At 41.3% G+C, this 22881-nt stretch overlaps 1 protein-coding gene across 1 annotated transcript; it reads right to left on the reverse strand.

The window, feature by feature from the left end:
* Positions 1-666: 666 nt before the first annotated feature.
* Positions 667-18150, reverse strand: LOC129824227 (zinc finger protein 271-like). The gene is made up of 5 exons (XM_055883703.1): positions 17859-18150; positions 16187-17728; positions 15983-16083; positions 11238-11352; positions 667-7866 (listed from the first exon to the last, which is right to left on the reverse strand). Exons 2-5 carry the CDS (start codon positions 16392-16394, stop codon positions 6737-6739), a joined length of 1554 nt encoding a protein of 517 aa, XP_055739678.1. The 5' UTR covers positions 16395-17728; positions 17859-18150; the 3' UTR covers positions 667-6736.
* Positions 18151-22881: the final 4731 nt, after the last annotated feature.

Raw genomic sequence — 22881 nt, forward strand, 5'->3', positions numbered from 1 at the left:
ATTTAACGCTAAATTACCAAACCCAGGGCATACCTGGCTAGCACATTTAAAATAATTGTAATTCACCACTTATGAGGATCAATTAGACGGTCTCACAGACACTTTTCAGAATGAGGTCCTTCTTCCAATAGGGTTTCACCAGGTACCGTGCTTCACACAGAACCTACAGTCACCCTGGCCCCTCACCCCTGCAGACCGCACCAATCCCCACTGTGATCAATTCAGTGTCAGGACAGCTCTAGGTCACCCGCAACCAACCAATGATATGTGTCTTTGAGTCGACTAACTCTCAGATCATCCTCCACTGACTTGGCCCTGTTTACGCCTCCAAGGTGCCACCCTCACACAGGAATACACACCCAGAGCCTACGTAACAGAGGCTTTTCAAAAAACTTGACTTTGCGTGTTTCGCTCACCTCTTTATTTAAAAAAAACTAAGTTAGAGATGTGGTATCCACTCGGTTCGCTGCCTCTCAGATCAAAGGTGGGTCCATCTGCTTCATTCCCGAAGTGAGGTCTCCCTGAGATCCCAAGTTTGAGGGATCCCTCGTGCACGATTTACCCAGGTTATCAGGAGCGGTCACCAAGTGAAGATCCACATCACCATCCCCAAATGTGGTGGTTAATTTATCAAATGAGGAGAGACAAACTTATCACAAGTCAGAGTTATACTTAATAAACTAAATCTTTAATCACTATTAAGGGAGCAGAATACAATGCACACATATAAAGTGAATCGATTGAGTGCTCTATGATAATGATGGCTGGTCGACAAATCACGCGCAGATGATTCGTTGAGACCCCAGAGACAAAAGTACAAAGGTATTTTATAGCCAAGATTCACCCCTTTCAACCTATATGACGAACAGATGTATAGGATGGGTCACAAGGTTAAGATTTGTATGAAAGATACTTATAAATCACAGCAGACAGTATCTGCTGTGTCAACAGTTATCTTTCATTGTACAGACCAGGGTCTGGCCCTGGGGTCATCTCTCCCTGGTACTATATAGAACAGAAACATTAACTCATGATCTGGAAGGTGACCTCTTTAGGTTTTATCACCCAAAAGACAGCATGAATCTCCTGTCAGTGTTCTCACAGAGGCCCATCCTCATTAGAACAAACACAGATGAGCGTTCTAACAACCCTTTATTCTGTTGAATAAAACAACCATTTGATGCAATAATAGCATTATAACATAATCTTGCAATTTTACACCATAGGATATTATTTAATGAAGCTGCCAGTTGAGGACTTGTGAGGCGTCTGTTTCTCAAACTAGAGACTCTAATGTAACCTGAACACCATTGAACACCTTTGGGATGAATTAGAACGCCAACTGCGAGCCAGGCCTAATCACCCATTATCATTGCCCGACCTCACTAATGCTCTTAAGGCTGAATGGAAGCAAGTCCCCGCAGCAACGCTCCAACATCTTCCCGGAAGAGTGGAGGCTGTTATATCAGCAAAGGGGGGACCAACTCCATATTAATGCCCATGATTTTGGAATGAGATGTTCGACGAGCAGGTGTCCACATACACCACCAAAAGTATCTCAGAACTTCTTTTTCTCTGTGACCCAAAGCGCAGCCTTAGATCCTCAGACAAAGCACTGATGACCATTCCAAAGTCTAGGTTAAAAACTAAAGGAGGCTTAGGGCCCCTAGACTTTGTAATGGCATGCCAGAGGAGATAAGGCTTACAGAATCAGTGACTCCTGAAAACGCACTTCTATAGAATTGCTTTAAATGCTTTATTTTCTGCTTTGCCTATGTACCTTTGTAACGTGTGTTGTCATGTCTCTGTATTATTGTAATTTGCTTTTAAAAATTCGATTTTTTGTTGTTGCTGTAAATCACATAAATTTATTATTATTATTACATTGAAAACATTTTGCCTTGCTCAGTCAGAAGTCTCTGCTGAGAGGGCCATGCAGAAGAAAGAATGGCTGAAGAACAATGTTTGACCCCTCAATCAAGTCGCAGAGTACAGTGGCAAGAAAAAGTATGTGAACCCTTTGGAATTACCTGCATAAGTCATTTAGAGCACGGAGCACCATTAAATAAAAAAAATTAAATGGAAAGAATATGGCATCACAACAAACCTGCCAAGAGAGGGCTGCACACCAAAACTCACAGACCAGGCAAGGAGGGCATTGATCAGAGGGGCATCAAAGAGACCAAAGATAATCCTGAAGGAGCTGCAAATCTCCACAGCAGAGATTGGAGTATCTGTCCAGTGGACCACTTTAAGCTGTACACTCCACAGAGCTGGGCTTTACAGAAGAGTGGGCAGAAAAAAAGCCATTGCATAAAGAAAAAAACAAGCAAACATGTTTGGTGTTCACCAAAAGGCATGTGGGAGACTCCCCAAAAATATGGAAGAAGGTACTCTGGTCAGATGAGACAAAAATGTAGCTTTTTGGCCATCAAGGGAATGCTATGCCTGGCACAAACCCAACACCGCTCATCACCCCAAGAACACCATCCCCACAGTGAAGCATGGTGGTGGCAGCATCATGGAGGGGGAATGTTTTTCCACCGGCAGGGACTGGGAAACTGGTCAGAATTGAAGAAATTATGGATGGTGCTAAATACAGGGAAATTGAGGGAAACCTGTTTCAGTCTTCCAGAGATTTGAGACTGGGACGGAGGTTCACCTTCCAGCGGGACAATGACACTAAGCATTCTGCTAAAGCAACACTCGTGTGGTTTAAGGGGAAACATTGAAATGTCTTGGAATGGCCTAGTCAAAGCCCAGACCTCAATTCAATTGAGAATCTAGGGTATGATTTAAAGATTGCTGTACACCAGCAGAACCCATCCAACTTGAAGGAGCTGGAGCAGTTTTGCCTTGAAGAATGGGCAAAAATCCCAGTGGCTAGATGTGCCAAATTTATAGAGACATACCCCAAGAGACTTGCAGCTGTAATTGCTGCAAAGGGTGGCTCGACAAAGTATTTACTTTAGGGGGTGAATAGTTATGCATGCTCAAGTTCTGTTTTTTTGTCTTATTTCTTGTTTGCTTTACAATAAAAAATATTTTGCATCTTCAAAGTGGTATGCATATTTTGTAAATGAAATGATACAAACCCCCCAAAAATCTATTTTAATTCCAGGTTGTAAGGCAACAAAATAGTAAAAATGCCAAGGGGGGTGAATACTTTCATAGGTCTGAATCACTTACCATACATTTATATGGATACATGATAAATCCGTTTTTAATGTCTATGGATACAGCCAATGTGCTAATGATGTGCAATTTCACCTGGCATTGAAAATGCGTTCTCTCGTTGGGACACTGCTCAGAGGAGCTAGCCAACTATACAGCTAACACAATCACTTAAACGGAAGCTGGAAAGACAGCAAACTAGATGCATTTCGTTTGACCTGTTTATCTATTGATCTATTATCTATTTCTTTGTATATAATCCTTAAAAATGATGCCGATTGTCTGAGAAATATATTGCCACGTTCAGAACAACTGGGAACTCTGGAAAAAACGAGCTTCGACTGTTTTTTTTTCTTGTTGAACGGTCATCCAACTCGGAATTATAGGCATCTTTCTAGAGCGCTGACTTTCCAACAAAGACCACCGAAGTCATGATTTGACCCAGTTGTCGTGAAAGCGCCATATCTCGTCCTGACGCGTTAATCCTTAATAGGACATTGTTTTAATTAAACAAAATCGCTCAATGTTGCAAAGGTCAGAGAGATGGACAGCAAGGTTTATACAAATCTCCGCCATTGAAAACCAAATGCTAGTCTAAAAGAAAAAGGGAGAAAAATGATTGCTAAAATTTTTACAGTGAGGATCAAGTTTATAAATTGCCTGGTTGTGCGGATGAGACAGTGTATTGCAGTGAGATGGAACAGTAAATAGGCATTTCAACGTCGTAGTCGGTGGGTAATTTGTGAATTATACAATGGGTGTGTCTAATCCTAAATGCCGATTGGTTAAAACCGCATTCCAGCCTGTGTCTATTCCACAAGTTACCACCGGCTAAATCTATGACGTTAAAATGCCTATTTACTCTGTTCCATCTGACTGCGCAACCCAGTCGAAATCATGAATCAGCATCCTTTTTAAGGATATATTCAAAGAACTATCAATAGATGACAAGCAAGGGATAAGAATTTTCCCAGCCAGTATGGCAATGGAACATTTACAATGACTGTCTATAGACACAGAACAAAAAGACTGAACAACTGGGTCGAGTCTCTGGTAACCAAACCAATAGAACGAACGACCAGCTTGCTTGGGTAGCATCCCTAGATTTGTGTCGGGACTATATCTTGTGGAAGGATGAAATAGTATGAATAAATTAATCAAAATAACATTTAATTAAAAAATGTCAATCATTATTTGAATATGTTGCTAACTTGTTGTATTAAAGTGATAATGCCAGAGAAGCCTGTGTTGGAGGATATATTGGCACGGTTTCAAACACTGGCTTCTTGGGCATTATCACTTAAATAGATACCGGCTGGAAAGCGGTTTTAACCAATCAGCATCCAGGATTGGAACTGGCGTATGTATAACTCTGTACATCTCCCCTATTATCTCCTCCTCTGTTTATTGGCAAATCAATGAACCAGTACATTATTCAAACTACTAATCATATCAATCCATTTCTTATCTACAGTATCTAATGATCTTTGATTCAGATGACCAGTTTTATACAGTTCCAGTGTAGTGTCAGTTTAGACAGATTACACAGGAAAAGTGTAGTTGCCCAAATGTCAAATGTAAAGTTCTATGAACATACAGTACCAGTCAAAAGTGTGGACACACCTACTCATTCAAGGGTTGTTATATTGTAGAATAATAGTGAAGACATCAAATCTATGAAATAACACATATGGAATCCTGTAGTAACCAAAATATATATTTTAGATTCTTCAAAGTAGCCACCCTTTCCCTAGATGACAGCTTTGGACATTCTCTCAACCAGCTTCATGAGGTAGTCACCTGAAATGCTTTTCAATTAACAGGTGTGCCTTGTTTAAAAGTTAATTTGTGGAATTGCTTTCCTTCTTAATGCGTTTGAGACAATCAGTTGTGTTGTGACAAGGTATGGGTGGTATACAGAAGACAGCCCTATTTGGTAAAAGACCAAGTCCATTTCTCTTTGCTCAAATAAGCAAAGAGAAATGACAGTCAATCATTACTTTAAAGACATGAAGGTCAGTGAATACGGAAAATTAAGAACTTTGAAAGTTTCTTCAAGTGCAGTTACAAAATCCATCAAGCGCTATGATGAAACTAGCTCTCATGAGGACCACCACAAAGGAAGAAAGGAAGACCCAGAGTTACCTCTGATGCAGAGGATAAGTTCATTAGTTACCAGCCTCAGAAATTGCAGCCCAAATAAATGCTTCAGAGTTCAAGTAACAGACACATCTCAACATCAACTGTTCAGAGGAGACTGCGTGAGTCAGGCCTTCATGGTCGAATTGCTGCAAAGAAACCACTACTAAAGGACACCAATAAGAAGTCTTGCTTGGGCCAAGAAACACGAGCAATGAACATTAGACCGGTGGAAATCTGTCCTTTGGTCTGATGAGTCCAAATTTGAGATTTTTGGTTCCAACCGCCGTGTCTTTGTGAGAGGCAGAGTAGGTGAACGGATGATCTCCACATGTGTGGTTCCCACCATGAATGAAGCATGGGGGAGGTGAGATGTTGCTTTGCTGGTGTCACTGTCGGTGATTTATTTAGAATTCAAGGAACACTTAACCAGCATGGCTACCACAACATTCTGCAGCGATACGCCATCCCATATTTTGCGCTTAGTGGAACTATCATTTGTTTTTCAACAGGACATTGACCCAAAACTCACCTCCAGGCTGTGTAAGGGCTACTTTACCCAGAAGGAGAGTGATGGCGTGCTGCATCAGATGACCTGGCCTCCACAACCACCCAACCTCAACCCAATAGAGATGGTTAGTGATGAGTTGGACCGCAGAGTGAAGGAAAAGCAGCGAACAAGTGCTCTGCATGTGGGAACTCCTTCAAGACTGTTGGAAAAGCATTCCAGGTGAAGCTGGTTGAGAGAATGCCAAGAGTGTGCAAAGCTGTCAAGGCAAAATATATTTGGATTCAACACTGTTTTGGTTACTGCATGATCTCATATGTGTAATTTCATAGATTTGATGTCTTCACTATTATTCTACAATGTAGTAAAAGTAAATAAAAACCCTTGAAATGAGCAGGTGTCCAAAATATTGACTAGTACTGTACATGTAAGACATAAGCTATTACACTGAAACATATTTGATTGCCTAGCTGAGTTGATATAACGTAAGATTTTAAGGCAGCAGAGTAACTTAAAACAATAACTCAGGAAATCAGGTTAAGGTATTAACCTGACTTGATATGAGACTGTCCCATGTGGCAAGAAATTACATCCCGGATAGACAAACACTAACAAGACAACACATACGAAAATGGCTCCTATATACAGTATGTTATTTATCTAAAAGAGCAGATTGACTGTCTTTAAATACATTCCATATAACATGTTTATGATATATTTGAATGGTTTTTATGATTGATGTTACCAGTAGTAAATCAATTGTTTGTTAAAATGAAAGTGACGAGCCGTCAACAGTCAAACATGAAAACCAGTTCACAAATCAATTGGGAGGAAAAGCTTGTCAAAATGTCTCAAAATAACTTCTGCCCACATTATCACATAGAAAATGTTACCGAAAAACGATACAATTATGCTCTATTTGTTCCATTTCGTCTGAGACAACATTAAACTTGTGTGTGGATCCCCAGGGTATGCAGGTACCACATTTTGAGACACTGGACTCTCTCCTATGTGAGTTCTCTGATGTGACTTCATACTGGAGCGCTGGGTGAAGCATTTCCCACACTGTGTGCACTTGTAGGGCTTCTCCCCACTGTGGACCACAGCATGTCTGATCAGGTTGCACTGCTTGGTGAAACTCCTGCCACACTGTTCGCAGGTGTACGGTTTCTCTCCGGTGTGACTCCGGAGGTGTACTTTGAGCTGGCTGAAACGCTGGAAGCTCTTCCCACAGAAGGTGCAGCTGAAACGCCTCTCAGTGGTGCCGCCCGACCTCCACTGAGTCCTCATTCTCTTCACCATGTTAAAACTACTGCGACTCAGGCTGTATCCAGAGAAGGTGGAGGTGGTGGCCATGTTTGACCCTGTCATGCACTCACTCATTCTCACTGTTGCTTCTGAAGCCCTGTGCTGATGCTGCCTTGGCTGTAGAGCTAAACTATTTCCATCATTATTTGAGTTCAGCATCTCACTGCTCTGTCCTTCTGGCATCTGTTGTCTAGTCTCATCAGCCAATGTCCTGACATGTCTTTTCATGTGTGCTGCTGCACTGAGCATGTCAGCATGTGGTTTCCCTATAGAAGAGGGAAGCGATGGCCATACATCATCTGTCATAGTAGGAACAGATGGCAGCCCACTATGAGATGGGAAAATGGAAATATTCTGAGAGTACTCCTCTGTGGCATGAAAGGAGAAATCTGGGTGGCCATCAGTGTGTCTGCCTGGATCCACAGAGGTCCACAGCTGCCCATCAGTCTCATCCATGACAAACTGGTCAAGTCCTGCCAGGGCTGTGGTCTGATCCAGCTCCTCCTTTTTCTCATCCTTCACCATCACTAGCTCTAGTGAGTCCTCATCTGACCCGTGCTGCTCTGTGCTGAACACGTCTGTAGATGCAGGCCGGGGAATGCCTGGTTCCTCTGGACCATCAGAATTGGGGTAATGTTCCACGGAGTCTTCAGGAGATATGTTGGGTTGTGTGATGAAGTCCTCGTCACAGCGCCGTTGCTCAAAGGATGGTGGTTGTCCAGCCTTGGAACCAGACTCTAAATATTTGGGATAAACAAAAGAAACATTACAGTTCCACTCAGCCCCTATACGGGTTGAAAATGGCAGATTCTGTCATTGATAAGCAACTAAATTGGAATGCAGTGGCTGTAGAGTAACATGCTATACATGACGTCAGAGTTCAGATTCTCCACTTCACAGCGCTGTATGGGTTTTGACCAGGGGTTGGAACCAAAATGATTTTCCAATCTTTTCGTTCTGAACGGAACCATTCTTTTTTTCGTTCCGTTTCACTATTCCAACCTGCAAAATAAAGTTCTGAACCGGTTCTAACTCCCAAAAAGTACCGGTTTATATCATTCCTTTCTAAAACATCTGAAATCTATTTATTTTTTTACATTAGCTCAACATTAAATTACTTCACCAATCAGAGCAGCAAGAGTCACTTGCTATGGAGTGGGCAAGTTATTGTTTACATGTGCAATGGACAGACAAGTGTAGAGCATGAGATGCGACTGAAATTATGCAGATAGGAAGTGCGCAAGAGAGGTTGGAGGCGGCTTGGCTTGAAGCGCTGGGCCTAATTGGAGTAAACTAATGTACAATAATTAGGCTTCTACATACAAAGATGATCTAATGTAAAATGTTTGTTTTTAGTCCCATCCTTCAGCTACCCTCCCATCTATCTCTGAACACCATCCAGTTTTGACCTCTAATTGCCATATATCTTTCAACTGTGCTGTGATGTTTCACAAAAGTTCTGAACCTTTGTTATCATAGTTTCTACAGATTGTACATTTAAAAAAAAAAGTTGCCATGAGTATTATATTCATTTTCAATTGACTACGACTTTTCAAATCACCTAGAAGTGCTATTTGCCGAGTTAGCCCCAGGTAAATGTTGCAATTTCTCAGCCATTCCTGAACCTGCGACCAAAAACAAGCTACATATGTGCAATACCAAAATAAGTGAGCTAATGAAAAATCCGCAGAGCTGGGACGGTCAAGGGGTCTGAATACTTTCGGAAGGCACTGTGTGCATGTCAAAAGTTTGGACATCTACTCATTCAAGGGTTTATTTATTTTTACTATTTTCTACATTGTAGAATAATAGTGAAGACATCAAAACTATGAAATAACACATATGGAATCATGTAGTAACCAAAAAAGTGTTAAACAAATCAAAATATATTTTATATTTGAGATTCTTTAAAGTAGCCAATCTTTGTGCAAAGCTGTCATCAATGCACTCTTGGCATTCTCTCAACCAGCCTCACGAGGTAGTCACCTGGAATGCTTTTCCAACAGTCTTGCCTCGTTAAAAGTTAATTTGGGGAATTTATTTTTCTTAATGTGTTTGAGCCAATCAGTTGTGTTGTGACAAGGTAGGGGTGGTATACAGAAGATAGCCCTATTTGGTAAAAGACAGAGTCCATATTATGACAAGAACAGCTCAAATAAGCAAAGAGATACGACAGTCCATCATTACTTTAAGACATGAAGGTCAGTCAATGCGGAAAACTAAGAACTTTCAAAGTTTCTTCAAGTGCAGAAACCATCAAGCGCCGTGATGAAACTAAGGTTTTCATGAGGACTGCCACAAGAAAGGAAGACCCAGTGTTACCTCTGCTGCAGAGGATAAGTTCATTTGTTACCAGCCTCAGAAATGGGCAATTAACTGCACCTCAGATTGCAGGCCAAATAAATGCCTCAGAGTTCAAGTAACATACACATCAACTGTTCAGAGTAGACTGCGTGAATCAGGACTTCATGGTCGAATTGCTGCAAATAAAACTCTACTAAAGGACACCATTAAGAAGAAGAGATTGCTTGGGCCAAGAAACACTAGCAATGGACATTAGACCGGTGGAAATCTGTCCTTTGGTCTGACGAGTCCAAATTTTAGATTTTTTGTTCCAACCGCCATGTCTTTGTGAGACGCAGAGTAGGTGAACGGATGATCTCTGCATGTGTGGTTACCACCATGAAGCATGGAGGAGGAGGTGTGATGGTGCTTTTCTGGTGACACTGTCAGCGATCCATTTAGAATTCAAGGCACACTTAACCAGCATGGATACCACAGCAATCTGCAGCGAGATGCCATCCCATTTGGTTTGCCCTTAGTGGGACAATCATTTGTTTTTAACAGGACAATGACCCAAAACACACCTCCAGGCTGTGTAAGGGCTATTTGACCAAGAGGGATGGAGTGCTGCGTCAGATGACCTGGCCTTCACAATCAACCCACCTCAACCCAATTGAGATGGTGTGGGATGAGTTGGACCGCAGAGTGAAGGAAAAGTGGCCAACAAGTGCTCAGCATTTGTGGGAATTCCTTCAAGACTGTTGGAAAAGCATTCCAGGTGACTACCTCATGAAGCTGGTTGAGAGAATGCCAAGAGTGTGCAAAGCTGTCAAGGCAAGGGGTGGCTACTTTGAAGAATCTGAAATAAAAAATATATTTTGATTTGTTTAACACTTTTCTGGTTACTACAGTATTCCATGTGTTATTTCATAGTTTTGATGTCTTCACTATGATTCTACAATGTAGAAAATAGTAAAGTAAATGAGCCCGTTTGTTGTATTGTGAAGAACATTAGCCGCGGAACACGCACTTGAATGCACTCATGACTCCATTCTATGCACACCAAAATTACAATCTGTCTGAAGTGCCTTTTGAAAGCCTAACATTAAGATCGTATTTTATAACATAGCTCGCCATTTTGGCAATAGATTAAGCTTTCAAATGATGTCACCTGACCCAGATTGCGATTTATAAAAAACTACAAGTGTGCTTGCTTCAGTTCCTCGATGGCAAAGCCAGGAAATCTCAAAAAAGCACCTTATTAAAGTGCATTGAAATTACTTAGGAACTTTGCACAGTTTGGAGAGGTGTGGCCACTTAAGACCTCTCACGCAAACCCTTGTAATTATTTTGTCTTATCTTGTACCTTCTCTAAAATGTCAATGAATTTTCATATTACGTTACTGAATGTACCCTGAGTATTTTCAGATTTCGTTATTGACAAATGCTGTGAAAAGTACAGTAAATGTAAAATGCACATGAAGTCAGAGTAATCTTCGGATTCAGTCTTGAGTCAGGTGAACTGTTGTGTCCTCAACGTTAGTCTGATCATTTCCCCATGATCTGCAAAGTGTTCTCTTTCAATTGCTACCATGGTCATGCATGCTTTTTTATAGTTATTCTGTTCGAAACATTTACATTTGGCCCTATCCATATAGGCCATTTTCCATAAAGGCTGAGTGCAAGTTAACAGTTGCAAAACGTGACTGTTTCAGAACTGACTATGTGTGTATATAAAACACTCAACACCAATGTAGCAATTTGGAACGTGCATACAACCACAGTCTTTCATAGACAGAGCAGTACCCCTTATGGTCACACCCACCTGCTCCAGTGATCCTGAGCTCTTCCTGAGGGTCAGTCTTCCACACATCCTCTGCTGTCTCCTCATCTTTGATCAGTATGGGTTCAGTCTCTGCTCTCTGCTCCACATCTGTAGGCTGTAACAGGGGACTGAGGTTATTACTCTGGAGACACCATATCTAACACTTTTCATACTCATGAAATCACACAAAAGCAGTAAATTCTCCTGATATTCCAATAACCATAGTCCCTGTGCCCAAGAACGCCAAGGTAACCTGTCTAAATGACTATCGCCCTGTAGCACTCACATCTGTTGCCATGAAATGCTTTGAAAGGCTGGTCATGGGTCACATCAACACCATCTAAGACACCCTGGACCCACTCCAATTAGCATACCGCCCCAACAGATCCCTAGATGATGCAATCTCTATTGTACTCCACGCTGCGTTTTCCCACTTGGACAAAAGGAAATCTATGTGAGAATGCTGTTCAATTAACTACAGCTCAGCGTTCAACATCATAGTGCACTCCAAGCTCATCAGTAAGCTAAGGACCCTGGGACTGAACACCTTGTATCCCTTTGCAACTGGATCCTGGACTTCCTGACGGACACCCCCAAGTGGTGAGGGTAGGCAACACCACATCTGCCACGCTGACCCTCAACAATGGGGCCCCTCAGGGGTGCGTGCTTAGTCCCCCTCCTGTACTCTGTTCACCCATAAATGCATGGCTGTGCACAACTCCAACATTAAGTTTGCCCGACGACACGATGGTGGTAGGCCTGATCACGATGACGAGAGCCTATAGGGACGAGGTCAGAAACCTGGCAGTGTGGTGCCAGGACAACAATCTATTCCTCAGGGTCAGCAAGACAAAGGAGCTGATTGTGGACTACAGGAAAATGGGGATGAGCACTCCCCTACTCAGATCGATGGGGCTGCAGTGGAGCAGATCGAGAGCTTCAAGTTCCGCGGTGCCCACATCACTAAGGATCTATCATGATCCAAACACACCAACAGTCGTGAAGAGGGCACGACAACGCCTCTTCGCCATCAAATCCTAATAAAACAAACATTGAGAGCATCTTGACTGGCTGCATCACCACTTGGTATAGAAACGGCTTGGCAACGGGCTACAGAGTAAATCACTGGGGCCGAGCTTCCTGCCATCCAGGACCTCTATGCCAGGCGGTGTCAGAGGAAGGCCCTAAAATTTGTCCAAGACTCCAGCCACCCTAGTCATAGACTGTTCTCTCTGCTACCGCACGGCAAGCGGTACCGGTACACCAAGTCTAGGTCCAAGAGGCTTCAGGTCCAAGAGGCTTCTACCCCCAAACCATAAGACTCCTGAACATCTAGTTAAAGGGCTACCCAGACTATTTGCATTGCCCCTCCACACCACTGCCACTCTGTTGTCATCTATGCATAGTCACTTTAATAAGGATCGTCGTTCCGTCAACGGGACAGTTGTAAATCATGCAGCGCGTTATACAGTTGAAGTCAAAAGTTTACCTACACTTAGGTTGGAGTCTTTAAAACTCATTTTTCAACCACTCCACAAATTTCTTGTTAAGCTATAGTTTTGGCAAGTCGGTTAGGACATCTACTTTGTGCATGACAAGTACTTTTTCCAACAATTGTTTACAGACAGATTATTTCACTATCACAATTCCAGTGGGTCAGAAGTTTACATACACTAAGTTGTCTGTGCCTTTAAACAGCTTGGAAATTTTCAGAAAATTATGTAATGGCTTTAGAAGCTTCTGATAGGCTAATTGACATAATTTGAGTCAATTGGAGGTGTACCTGTGGATGCATTTCAAAATCTACCTTCAAACTCAGTGCTTGACATTATGGGAAAATCAAAAGAAATCAGCCAAAACCTCAGAAAAAATTGTAGACCTCCACAAGTCTGGGTCATCCTTGGGAGCAATCTTCAAATGCCTGAAGGTACCACTTTCAGCTGTACAAACAATAGTACACAAGTATAAAGCCCATGGGACCACGCAGCCGTCATACCGCTCAGGAAGGAGACGCGTTCTGTCTCCTAGAGATGAACGTACTTTGGTGCGAAAAGTGCAAATCAATCCCAGAACAACAGCAAAGGACCTTGTGAAGATGCTGAAGAAAACAGGTGCAAAAGTATCTATATCCATAGTAAAATGAGTCCTATATCGACATAACCTGAAAGGCCACTCAGCAAGGTACAAGTCACTGCTCCAAAACCACCATAAAAAAGCCAGACTATGGTTTGCAACTGCACATGGGGACAAAGATCGCAGTTTAGAGAAATGTCCTCTGGTATGATTAAAGAAAAATAGAACTGATTGGCCATAATGATCATCGTTATGTTTGGAGGAAAAAGGGGGAGGCTTGCAAACCGAAGAACACCATCCCAACCGTGAAGCACGGGGGTGGCAGCATCATGTTGTGGGGGTGCTTTGCTGCAGGAGGGACTGGTGCACTTCACAAAAGAGATGGCATCATGAAGGAAAATTATGTGGATATATTGAAACAACATCTCAAGACATCAGTCTGGAAGTTAAAGCTTGGTCACAAATAAGTCTTACAACTGGACAATGACCCCAAGCATACTTCCAAAGTTGTGGCAATGGCTTAAGGATGACAAAGTCAAGAAATTGGAGTGGCCATCACAAAGCCCTGACCTCAATCCCAAAGAAAATTTGTGGGCAGAACTGAGAAAGGATATGCGAGCAAGGAGGCCTACAAACCTGACTCAGTTACACCAGCTCTGTCAGGAGGAATGGGCCAAAATTCACCCAACTTATTGTGGGAAGCTTGTGGTAGGCTATCCGAAACGTTTGACCCAAGTTAAACAATTTAAAGGCAATACACTGAATTAGTATTTGGAAGCATGGAAACTTCTGACCCACTGGGAATGTGATGAAAGAAATAAAAGCTGAAATAAATCATTCTCTCTACTATTATTCTGGCATTTCACATTCTTAAAATAAAGTGGTGATCCTAACTAACCTAAGACAGGGAATTTTTACTAGGATTAAATGTCAGGAATGGTGAAAAGCTGAGGTTAAATGTATTTGGCTAAGGCGTATGTAAACGTCTGACTTCAACTGTATCAAGATCGACGATTTTAGAGTAACAACAAATGTCGGTACATAGAAGTGTCTTATATCGGCTGAAAGCTTCAATTTTTGTTAATATAACTACACTGTCCAATTTACAGTAGCTATTACTGCGAACAAATTTCATGCTATTGTTTGAGGAGAGCTCCTAACAACAAAACACTTCAACGCGATAGGTTTGATAAATTCAACTCTGTAGGTGAAATGTGTATTTACATTCTGAAATATTGCTCTGATTTATCATCCAAAGGGTCCCAGAGATAACATGAAGTGTCGTTTTGTTAGATAAAATCCTTTTTCATTTCCTAAAAAGGTCCACATAGCACATGCAATCGATTTTCTATTTCCACTTGTTCAATTTGCAAAGAAAGGAATCTGTGAAAATCTCACCCTAAACGATGTTTGAACGAGTCAAATCACTTTTGTATGCATTCCTCAGAGATCCTAGAAGGTAACAAGACTTCACTATTTCATTAGGGGTGTAGTATATCCGATAGGACATCATATTTGGTCAGAGAGCGACACCTTCATGGCACACCGAGGATGCGGGCTGCCATCACTTGAAGGACTGTATCTTTGTCAAATAAGCACCAATCGGGGTCAGACAAAGCTAGCTAGACAGCCAATGAGCTGGGCTTTACGGGAGTCTCCGGAAACTCAGTCTCGGTCGCAAAATGTAGGGGCTAACCTTTTGCAACAGCATGCCTTTTCCTTTTGGACACAACGTATAAGAATATTCAGAGTTATGAAAACTGGTTGTTTTACAAATGTTGTACTTATAATATAGCTACTAATACTTGGAAAGCTAAATCAAAGTCCAAGTATACAGATATGACGATATTCTAGCAGAAAAATGAAATATGAATATAAATGTCTCATTTATGATTTGCTCAAATGTACCTGGGGACTTGACACGAAAAGTATTGTTTTTCACTCATTCTTCAAGTTATTCATCTGAAACTTTGCACATACACTGCTGCCATCTTGTGGACACTATTGAAATTACAACCAGAGTGATGGGTATAACTATGATCTTTCTCTTGCATTTCAAAATGGTGGTAGAAAAAGACGGTTGGTTTTTTCTTTGTGTTTTCCTTCTACCAGATATGTGCTATATTCCCCTACATTTAATTCACATTTCCACAAACTTCAAAGTGTTTACTTTCAAATGGTACCAAGAATATGCATATCCTTGATTTGGGTATGTCGTTTAGGCAAAAAAAAAAAGGGGGGCTATCCCTAAGTTAATAACTCTACCTACATGTACATACTACCTCAACTACCCAGTGCCCTCACACATTGACTCTGTACCGGCACCCCCCTGTATATATTGTATTTTTTACTGCTGCTCTTTAATTACTTGTTACTTTTATCTGTCTTTTTTTGAAACTGCACTGTTGGTTAGGGGGTCCTAAGTAAGCCTTTCACTGTATGGTCTACCTACACCTGTTGTATGTGACTAATAACATTTGATTCATTGTTACTATCGTTACTCATTGTATATCTATTATTACATGTTTTTAAAAAAAATGTATTATTTCTATATATTCTTTACCTTTCAGTGTTAGTCCACGCCTATTTACAAAGCATGACGAATAAAATTTGATTTGAACATAACTGATCCCGAGAAGCCAGGTCTAATTGTGAAAGGTGATGTATCTCACCTGGGGTTGAGAGTCCTCTTCAACAGCAATCTCTTCGTCGCTCCACTGGGAGTTACTCCTCTGCTTTTTCAAAACAATCTTGACTGGATATGAAGATCTCTCTGATGCCATGGGGTAAAAAAAACGTCCATTCTGTCAAATTTTATGGCTATTCACACATTTGGGTTTTGTATATGCAATCAATTTACATTAATAAAACATTACCTTTTCTCCTGACTCGTGTCTTCTTCAGCTCGCCCTCCATCATTTGACACTTCCTTTTCAGTCCATCAATATCTCGCTGGCTTTGGGTCATTTCCAAACGTATAACTGCACAGCTATCATCAACCCGTTTGTTTATTTCTGCTACAGCTGCTTTAGCTAATACCTCCATAATGGATACCAACTGCGCCTGAAAATTGCAGCTTGCCATCTTGTCAGATTTGTATTCTCTGTGTGAAACAAAAAGTCTACAATCTCCCAACTAACGTGCATGAAACAATCCGTAGATATTGATAAATGGTAACAAATTTCAAGTGGGAGATGCGTGCGCAACTGCAGTCGCACTTCCGTTCAACTCGTGACGCAAGTATTTATTACCGTAGAGACAGAATGCAACAGCCCTTCAAGAATGGTAGAAATAGTATGTACTGTAGTCTGCATGTAGGCTAGCCATATCTATTGGCAGAAAAAACGACGTTTTTAAACGTATTCTCCATTGCAATGCATGAGAGTGCATTGCAATGGAGTGGCTCACATGGTTATCAATCCATAAAAGGCATGAAGCACTTTAGTAAAACGTAAATTAAACCATTCTTAAAAACTCATGGTTTATATATGATCAAATGTTGTCATTAATATTGTTATCTCCATTCTCATCAACACAACCTAATAAACCATTCTGAAAATGTGGTATAGTATTTATTATGTGTTTGACATGAGAACAAAGACTATAAATATTTCTAGTAACTTGCATACTAGGCTACATGCATTATACCTGATTTACATTGAGGTTCTTCACTTAGGGTTTTTAAGGCACATACATAGGCCAGTGGAGGCTGGTGGGAGGAGCTATAGGAGGACGGGCTCATTGTAATGGCTGGAATGCAATACATGGAACTGAGTCAAACATGTGGTTACCATATGTTTGACACCATTCCATTTATTCCATCCAGCCATTACAATGCGCCAGTCCTCCTATATCCACTGACAAAGCTACATAAGTAGAGGTATTATATAACGTTTATCCATATCAGATAGTGTGTAGAAGATATTGAGTAGTGTTGATTGAGCTACATGACATAATATACATGAACGTACAGTAGTACTAATATACTGTATCTGTGGGAGAGTACGTTAATTATGATTGCATGCATGTGTATATGTAACAGTATAACTTTAAACCGTCCCCTCGTCCCGACACGGGCGCGAACCAGGGACCCTCTGCACACATCAACAACAGTCGCCCACGAAGCATCGTTACCCATCGCGTCACAAAGGCCGCGGCCCTTGCAGAGCAAGGGGAAACCCTACTTCAGGTCTCAGAGCAAGTGACGTAACCGATTGAAATGCTATTAGCGCGTACCCGCTAACTAGCTAGCCATTTCACATCCGTTACATATACAATGACTGTGTACACTGAGCCGGTTATTCTCACCAGGAGAGGAAGTAGATCTGGCCCAGTTCATCGCCACACACCAGTTCACTGGAGCAGTGCGGGTTGACCTTCAAGACTAGAACAGGACCCACACACGCAAACACACCCACCTGTAGAGAGATCGAGAGATAGCGTGTAAGCATAAATACATACACAAACAGTGCATTGCTGTGACTACTCATCTATTATTGATAAAATGATTTGAGTGTGTGGAAACTGAAGAGTTAGAATTACATGCACCTGTTTCTTGGTGTTTGTCCCACATTTTGACAGTTCTGTCATGGGACGCCGAGACGATCGTGCTGTTAGTGAGTCGCAGTACACTGATCCTGTCACTGCGTGCCTAAAGAATATCCATCAAAATCATCATTGTTGAAAAAAAGACATCCGTTTCAAAAGGGAGACATCTTACAGGTTTCCCTGCTGCTCCAGGAGTTGACATTTGGTGGCTGGTAGAACCACATTTTCCCCTTGGAATCTCCCACACCGCCAACTCTAGAGACAGGACACAGAATAACAGTCCAGTTAATAAATTATTCATATAACAACTTGTTATGTGAGTGTCATTGTACTGCAGTGCAGCTACCGTACCTCTCTCCACAGTCACTGCAGTTATCCAGCCACCTCTTCCACCACTAGACTAGTCCATTTCTAGCTCAATGTCACCACATTTTTTAAATGTAACCTTTATTTAACTAGGCAAGTCAGTTAAGAACAAATTCTTATTTACATTGACGGCCTACCCAGGCCAAACCCAGAAGACGCTGGGCCAATTGTGCGTCGCCCTATGGGACTCCAAATCACAGCCGGATGTGATACAGCCTGGATTCAAACCAAGGACTGCAGTGACACCTCTTGCACTGAGATGCTCCACTCTGGAGCCCTGGCCCATGACATACTAAAGAAGGCAGATAGGACCATATTATCATCCACCAATATAACTTCTATCAAAACAATAATCCAAACAGCAGCAGTGAGATCATTGAAAATTATGAATGTGTCGGTGATGGTGGTAAACTCACCAAGACGCCAAGCACAACCTGTCCTTTCTTCTCGTCTACCAACCAAGTGCTTTTTTCATCGTTGGCCACATTCCAAGAATTCACGTGTCATCCTTCCAACTGCAATTTAATTAGTTATGTACATTTCAAGTCAGTATTTATCAGGCTAGATCTGGTTCACCACGTAATGTTTGTGTGTGTGTGTGTGTGTGTCTGCACATGCTTTACTTGATCAAGGTTCTCTCATCTCCACACAGGAACTCTGGAGCTCTGTCAGAGTGACCATCGTGTTCTTGGTAACCTCCCTGACCAAGGCCCTTCTCCCCCGATTGCTCAGTTTGGCTGGACAGCCAGCTCTTGGAAGAGTCTTGGTGGTTCCAAATGTCTTCCATTTAATAATGATGGAGGCCACTGTGTTCTTGGGGACCTTCAATGCTGCAGGCATTTTTTGGTGCCCTTCCCCAGATCTGTATCTCAACACAATCTTGTCTCGGAGCTCTACGGACAATTCCTATGTCTTGTTTTGTTCTCTGACATATACTGTCAACTGTAGGACTTTATATAGACAGGTGCGTGCCTTTCCAAATCATGTCCAATCAATTGAATTTACCACAGGTTGACTCCAATCAAGTTGTATAAACATCTCAAGGATGATCAATGGAAACAGGATACACCTGAGCTCAATTACGAGTCTCATAGCAAAAGGTCTGAATACTTATGTAAATAAAGTATTTGTGTTTTTTATTTTAAATAAATTTGCCCACATTTCTAAAAACCTGTTTTCGCTTCTTCATTATGGGGTATTGTGTGTAGATTGATGAGGATTTTTTTTTTTTTAAGTTTAGAATAAGGCTATAACGTAACAAAATGTAGAACATGTAAAGGGTCTGAATACACTGTATATACTACTAAACATTTCCACATTTTCAACCAGCAAATGTAATCAATTTCTTACAAATGCCAAATTGTGCCAATACCAAGAGCTGACCTTGCAGCATTGTGCTGAGGATTCCACTCCAACCTCCTGCAGACCACAGCTAACTAACCATCAGGCATGGAGCATATCACTTTTACACTACTGTCAGACACCTGAGAGACACAAGCAAATCACAGATAAACCAACTTTGTTTTATTTGTCACAATGTGGCTCAGTTGGTAGAGCTTGGTGCTTGCAAATCCAGGGTTGTGGGTTTGATTCCAATGGGGGACCAGTATGAAAATGTATGCACTGACTACTGTAAGTCGCTCTGGATAAGCGAGTCTGCTAAATTACAAAAATGTAAAATGTGATAAACACACCAACAAAACAAGGTCCTGAACAGACATTAATGTATGGAGATACCTTTTTGTGGCCAACTAAAGTGTTGTGTTTCCATATATCCACTCTGCCAGACTCATAGCCAGATAGCAGCAGATCGCCACTCTGGGAGCAGCACAGAGCAGTAACAGTGCCCCTCTGGTTGGGAGGTAAAGATGGGAAATAAAAAATAAAAAAATCAGCAAAAAAACACCAAGCATGGAAATTGGACGATTAATTTAGGTTGATAAATGTGTTACCCATTGCCATAGCAATGCTCCAAGACCTCAGCGACCGATCTTCAGACACAGTGAGGAATGCCTGGACTCCTTTCTGCTTTGACACTGCTCCAATCAAATCCTAAATCCTGATCAAATTGCATTCATCGCACCTGGAAGGGGTGCCACAGCTTCACAGTGCCATCAGATGCCGGAGCACCCACCATGTGCTCCTGCTTAGTCTCCTTGGTCTTGTCTGAATATAAAATATATAGAAACGATATACAACATCACAAAATGGTATGCGAATATAGTATTTTTGAAAAGGGAATTCATATTACTAGTAAAGATCCACTACCGGAGCACAGAGCAGTGGTGTATGTGTGGCTTGTGAGCTAAAATCCTGCTGATTTCCATCCCGAATCCCATTTCCTACACCTTCCGCTCCACACAGCCTGCTGTCACAAACTCCCCCTGCAGACAACATAAACATCAGAAATTACTGTCATGCTGTATATAACATGAAGAGATCACAAAGTCACCCTGAAGGCAAATGTCCCCCCCCCCCCCCCTTAACACTTACAATTTCACACTATCCATCTGGTTAGTACTGTTAGAGCTCACACTGCCTCCCGCTGTTAGACTAATCAAGCAGCGGACTGCACTCAGGGAGGATCTCCCCAGCATCTCACACTGACTATTCTGCAGGTCCAAAACAAAGATCTTGCAGTCACTGGAACAGCTCACCTGAGAGACAGAAGCACAGTAAGTTACTCTGGTTTAATTTAGTAAAGTCTTACTGGTTGAAATTGGAATTATCATCAGATAAAAACAGGCAACAAAAGGACAGTCATAGAAACAAAGAAAATACAGTCTACTGACACACTCACGCCATTGTTTGGGCCTCATACACAGCCAGTTATCCAGTATCCATGACAGTGTGGCAGATGTAGATAAACACACACACACACACCTGAGAAGGTTTGGAGCCAAAACAACGGCGAGGTTCCAGGCATGCTTGTTGATGTTTGAGGAATAAGAAGCTATCTTGTCAAGGTGAGCATCAGGAATTCTAGAGTTCTGAGAAACCATATCGAGGGAAAAGGGACAGAAAGAGAGGGAAGTAGGTTTTATTCTGTAGAGAGTGTTTGAAAACAGTTGGAACTATTGGAGAAAAACTGCAAATGGCTAAATGTATAGTTCCCCTAGTTACAAAGATATGGTTCCAGCCATGTACAATGCCTTCAGAAAGTATTCACACCACTTGACTTTTTCTGCATTTTGTTGTATTACAGCCTGAATTTAAAATGGATTAAATTGAGATTTTCTTCTCACTGGCCTAGTCACAATACCACATAATGTGAAAGTAGAATTATGTTCATATAAATTTGTCCAAATTGATAAAAAATGAAAACCTGAAATGTATTGATTCAATAAGTATTCTACCCCTTTGTTATGGCAAACCTAAATAAGTTCAAGAGTAAAAATGCTTAACAAGTCACATAATAAGTTGCATGGACTCACTGTGTGCAATAGTGCTTAACATGATTTTTTAATGACTAACTCATCTCTGTACCCCACACAGAATAGTTTTTTTTGCAGTGAATTTCCAACACAGATTCAACCACAAAGAGCAGGGAGGTTTTCCAATGCATCAAAGGGCACATATCATATTGGTAGACGGGTAAAAATAAAAAAGCAGGCATTTAATATCCCTTGGAGCATATTATTTACACTTTGGATGGTGTATCAATACACGCAGTCACTACAAAGATACATGCGTCCTTCCTAACTCAGTTGCCGGAGAGGAAGGAAACCCCTCAGGGATTTCACCATGAGGCCAATGGTGACTTTAAAAAAGTTAGAGTTTAATGGCTGTGTAGGGGAAAACTGAGGATGGATCAACATTGTAGTTACTCCACAATACTAATCTAATTGACAGAGTGAAAAGGAGGAAGCATGTACATTATTAAAGTATTCCAAAACATGCATCCTTTTTGCAACAAGGCACTAAAGCAATACCGCAAAAAATGTTGCAAAGCAATTAACTTTTTGAGTTGAATACAAAGTGTTATGTTTGGGCAAATCCAATACAACACTTTACTGAGTACCACTCTCCATATTTTCAAGCATAGTGGTGGCTGCATCATGTTATGAGTATGCTTGTAATCATTAAGAGCTGGGGAGTTTTTCCAGGAGCTAAGCACAGGCACACAAAATCCTAGAAGAAAACCTGGTTCAGTCTGCTTTCCACCAGACACTGGGAGATTAATTCACTTTTCAGCAGGACAATAACCGAACACAAGGCCAAATCTACACTGGAGTTGCTTACCAAGAAGACGGTGAATGTTCACGAGTGAACGAGTTACAGTTGACTTAAATCTGCTTGAAAATCTATGGAAAGACTTGGAAAGGATTGTCTAGCAATGATCAACAACCAATTTGACAGAGCTTGAAGAATTTTGAAACAAATAATGAGCAAATGTTGTACAATCCAAAGCTCTTAGACACTTACCCAGAAAGACTCACAGCTGTATGTCACGACTTCCGCCGAAGTCATTGTTCCATTTTTACATTTTTTTTTTTTACATTTAAGTCATTTAGCAGACGCTCTTATCCAGAGCGACTTACAAGTACATACATTCATACTTTTTTTTTTTTTTTTTTTGTACTTGTTTTGTCTTGTTTCCCCGCACACCTGGTTTACATTTCCTAATCACACTACATATATATTCTCTTTGTTTCCC

Source organism: Salvelinus fontinalis, chromosome 26, assembly GCF_029448725.1.
Source record: "Salvelinus fontinalis isolate EN_2023a chromosome 26, ASM2944872v1, whole genome shotgun sequence".
In the NCBI taxonomy this organism is placed as follows: domain Eukaryota; kingdom Metazoa; phylum Chordata; class Actinopteri; order Salmoniformes; family Salmonidae; genus Salvelinus; species Salvelinus fontinalis.

Bases quoted from the DNA above. Each gene is read 5' to 3' on its own strand.
- LOC129824227 (XM_055883703.1), bottom strand. From the start codon at position 16,394: ATGGCAAGCTGCAATTTTCAGGCGCAGTTGGTATCCATTATGGAGGTA. The intron at 11,353-15,982 runs GTGAGATACATC...CCCCTGTTACAG, and splicing joins AAGAGGACTCTCAACCCCAG to CCTACAGATGTGGAGCAGAG. The intron at 7,867-11,237 runs GTGGGTGTGACC...CCAAATATTTAG, and splicing joins GCTCAGGATCACTGGAGCAG to AGTCTGGTTCCAAGGCTGGA.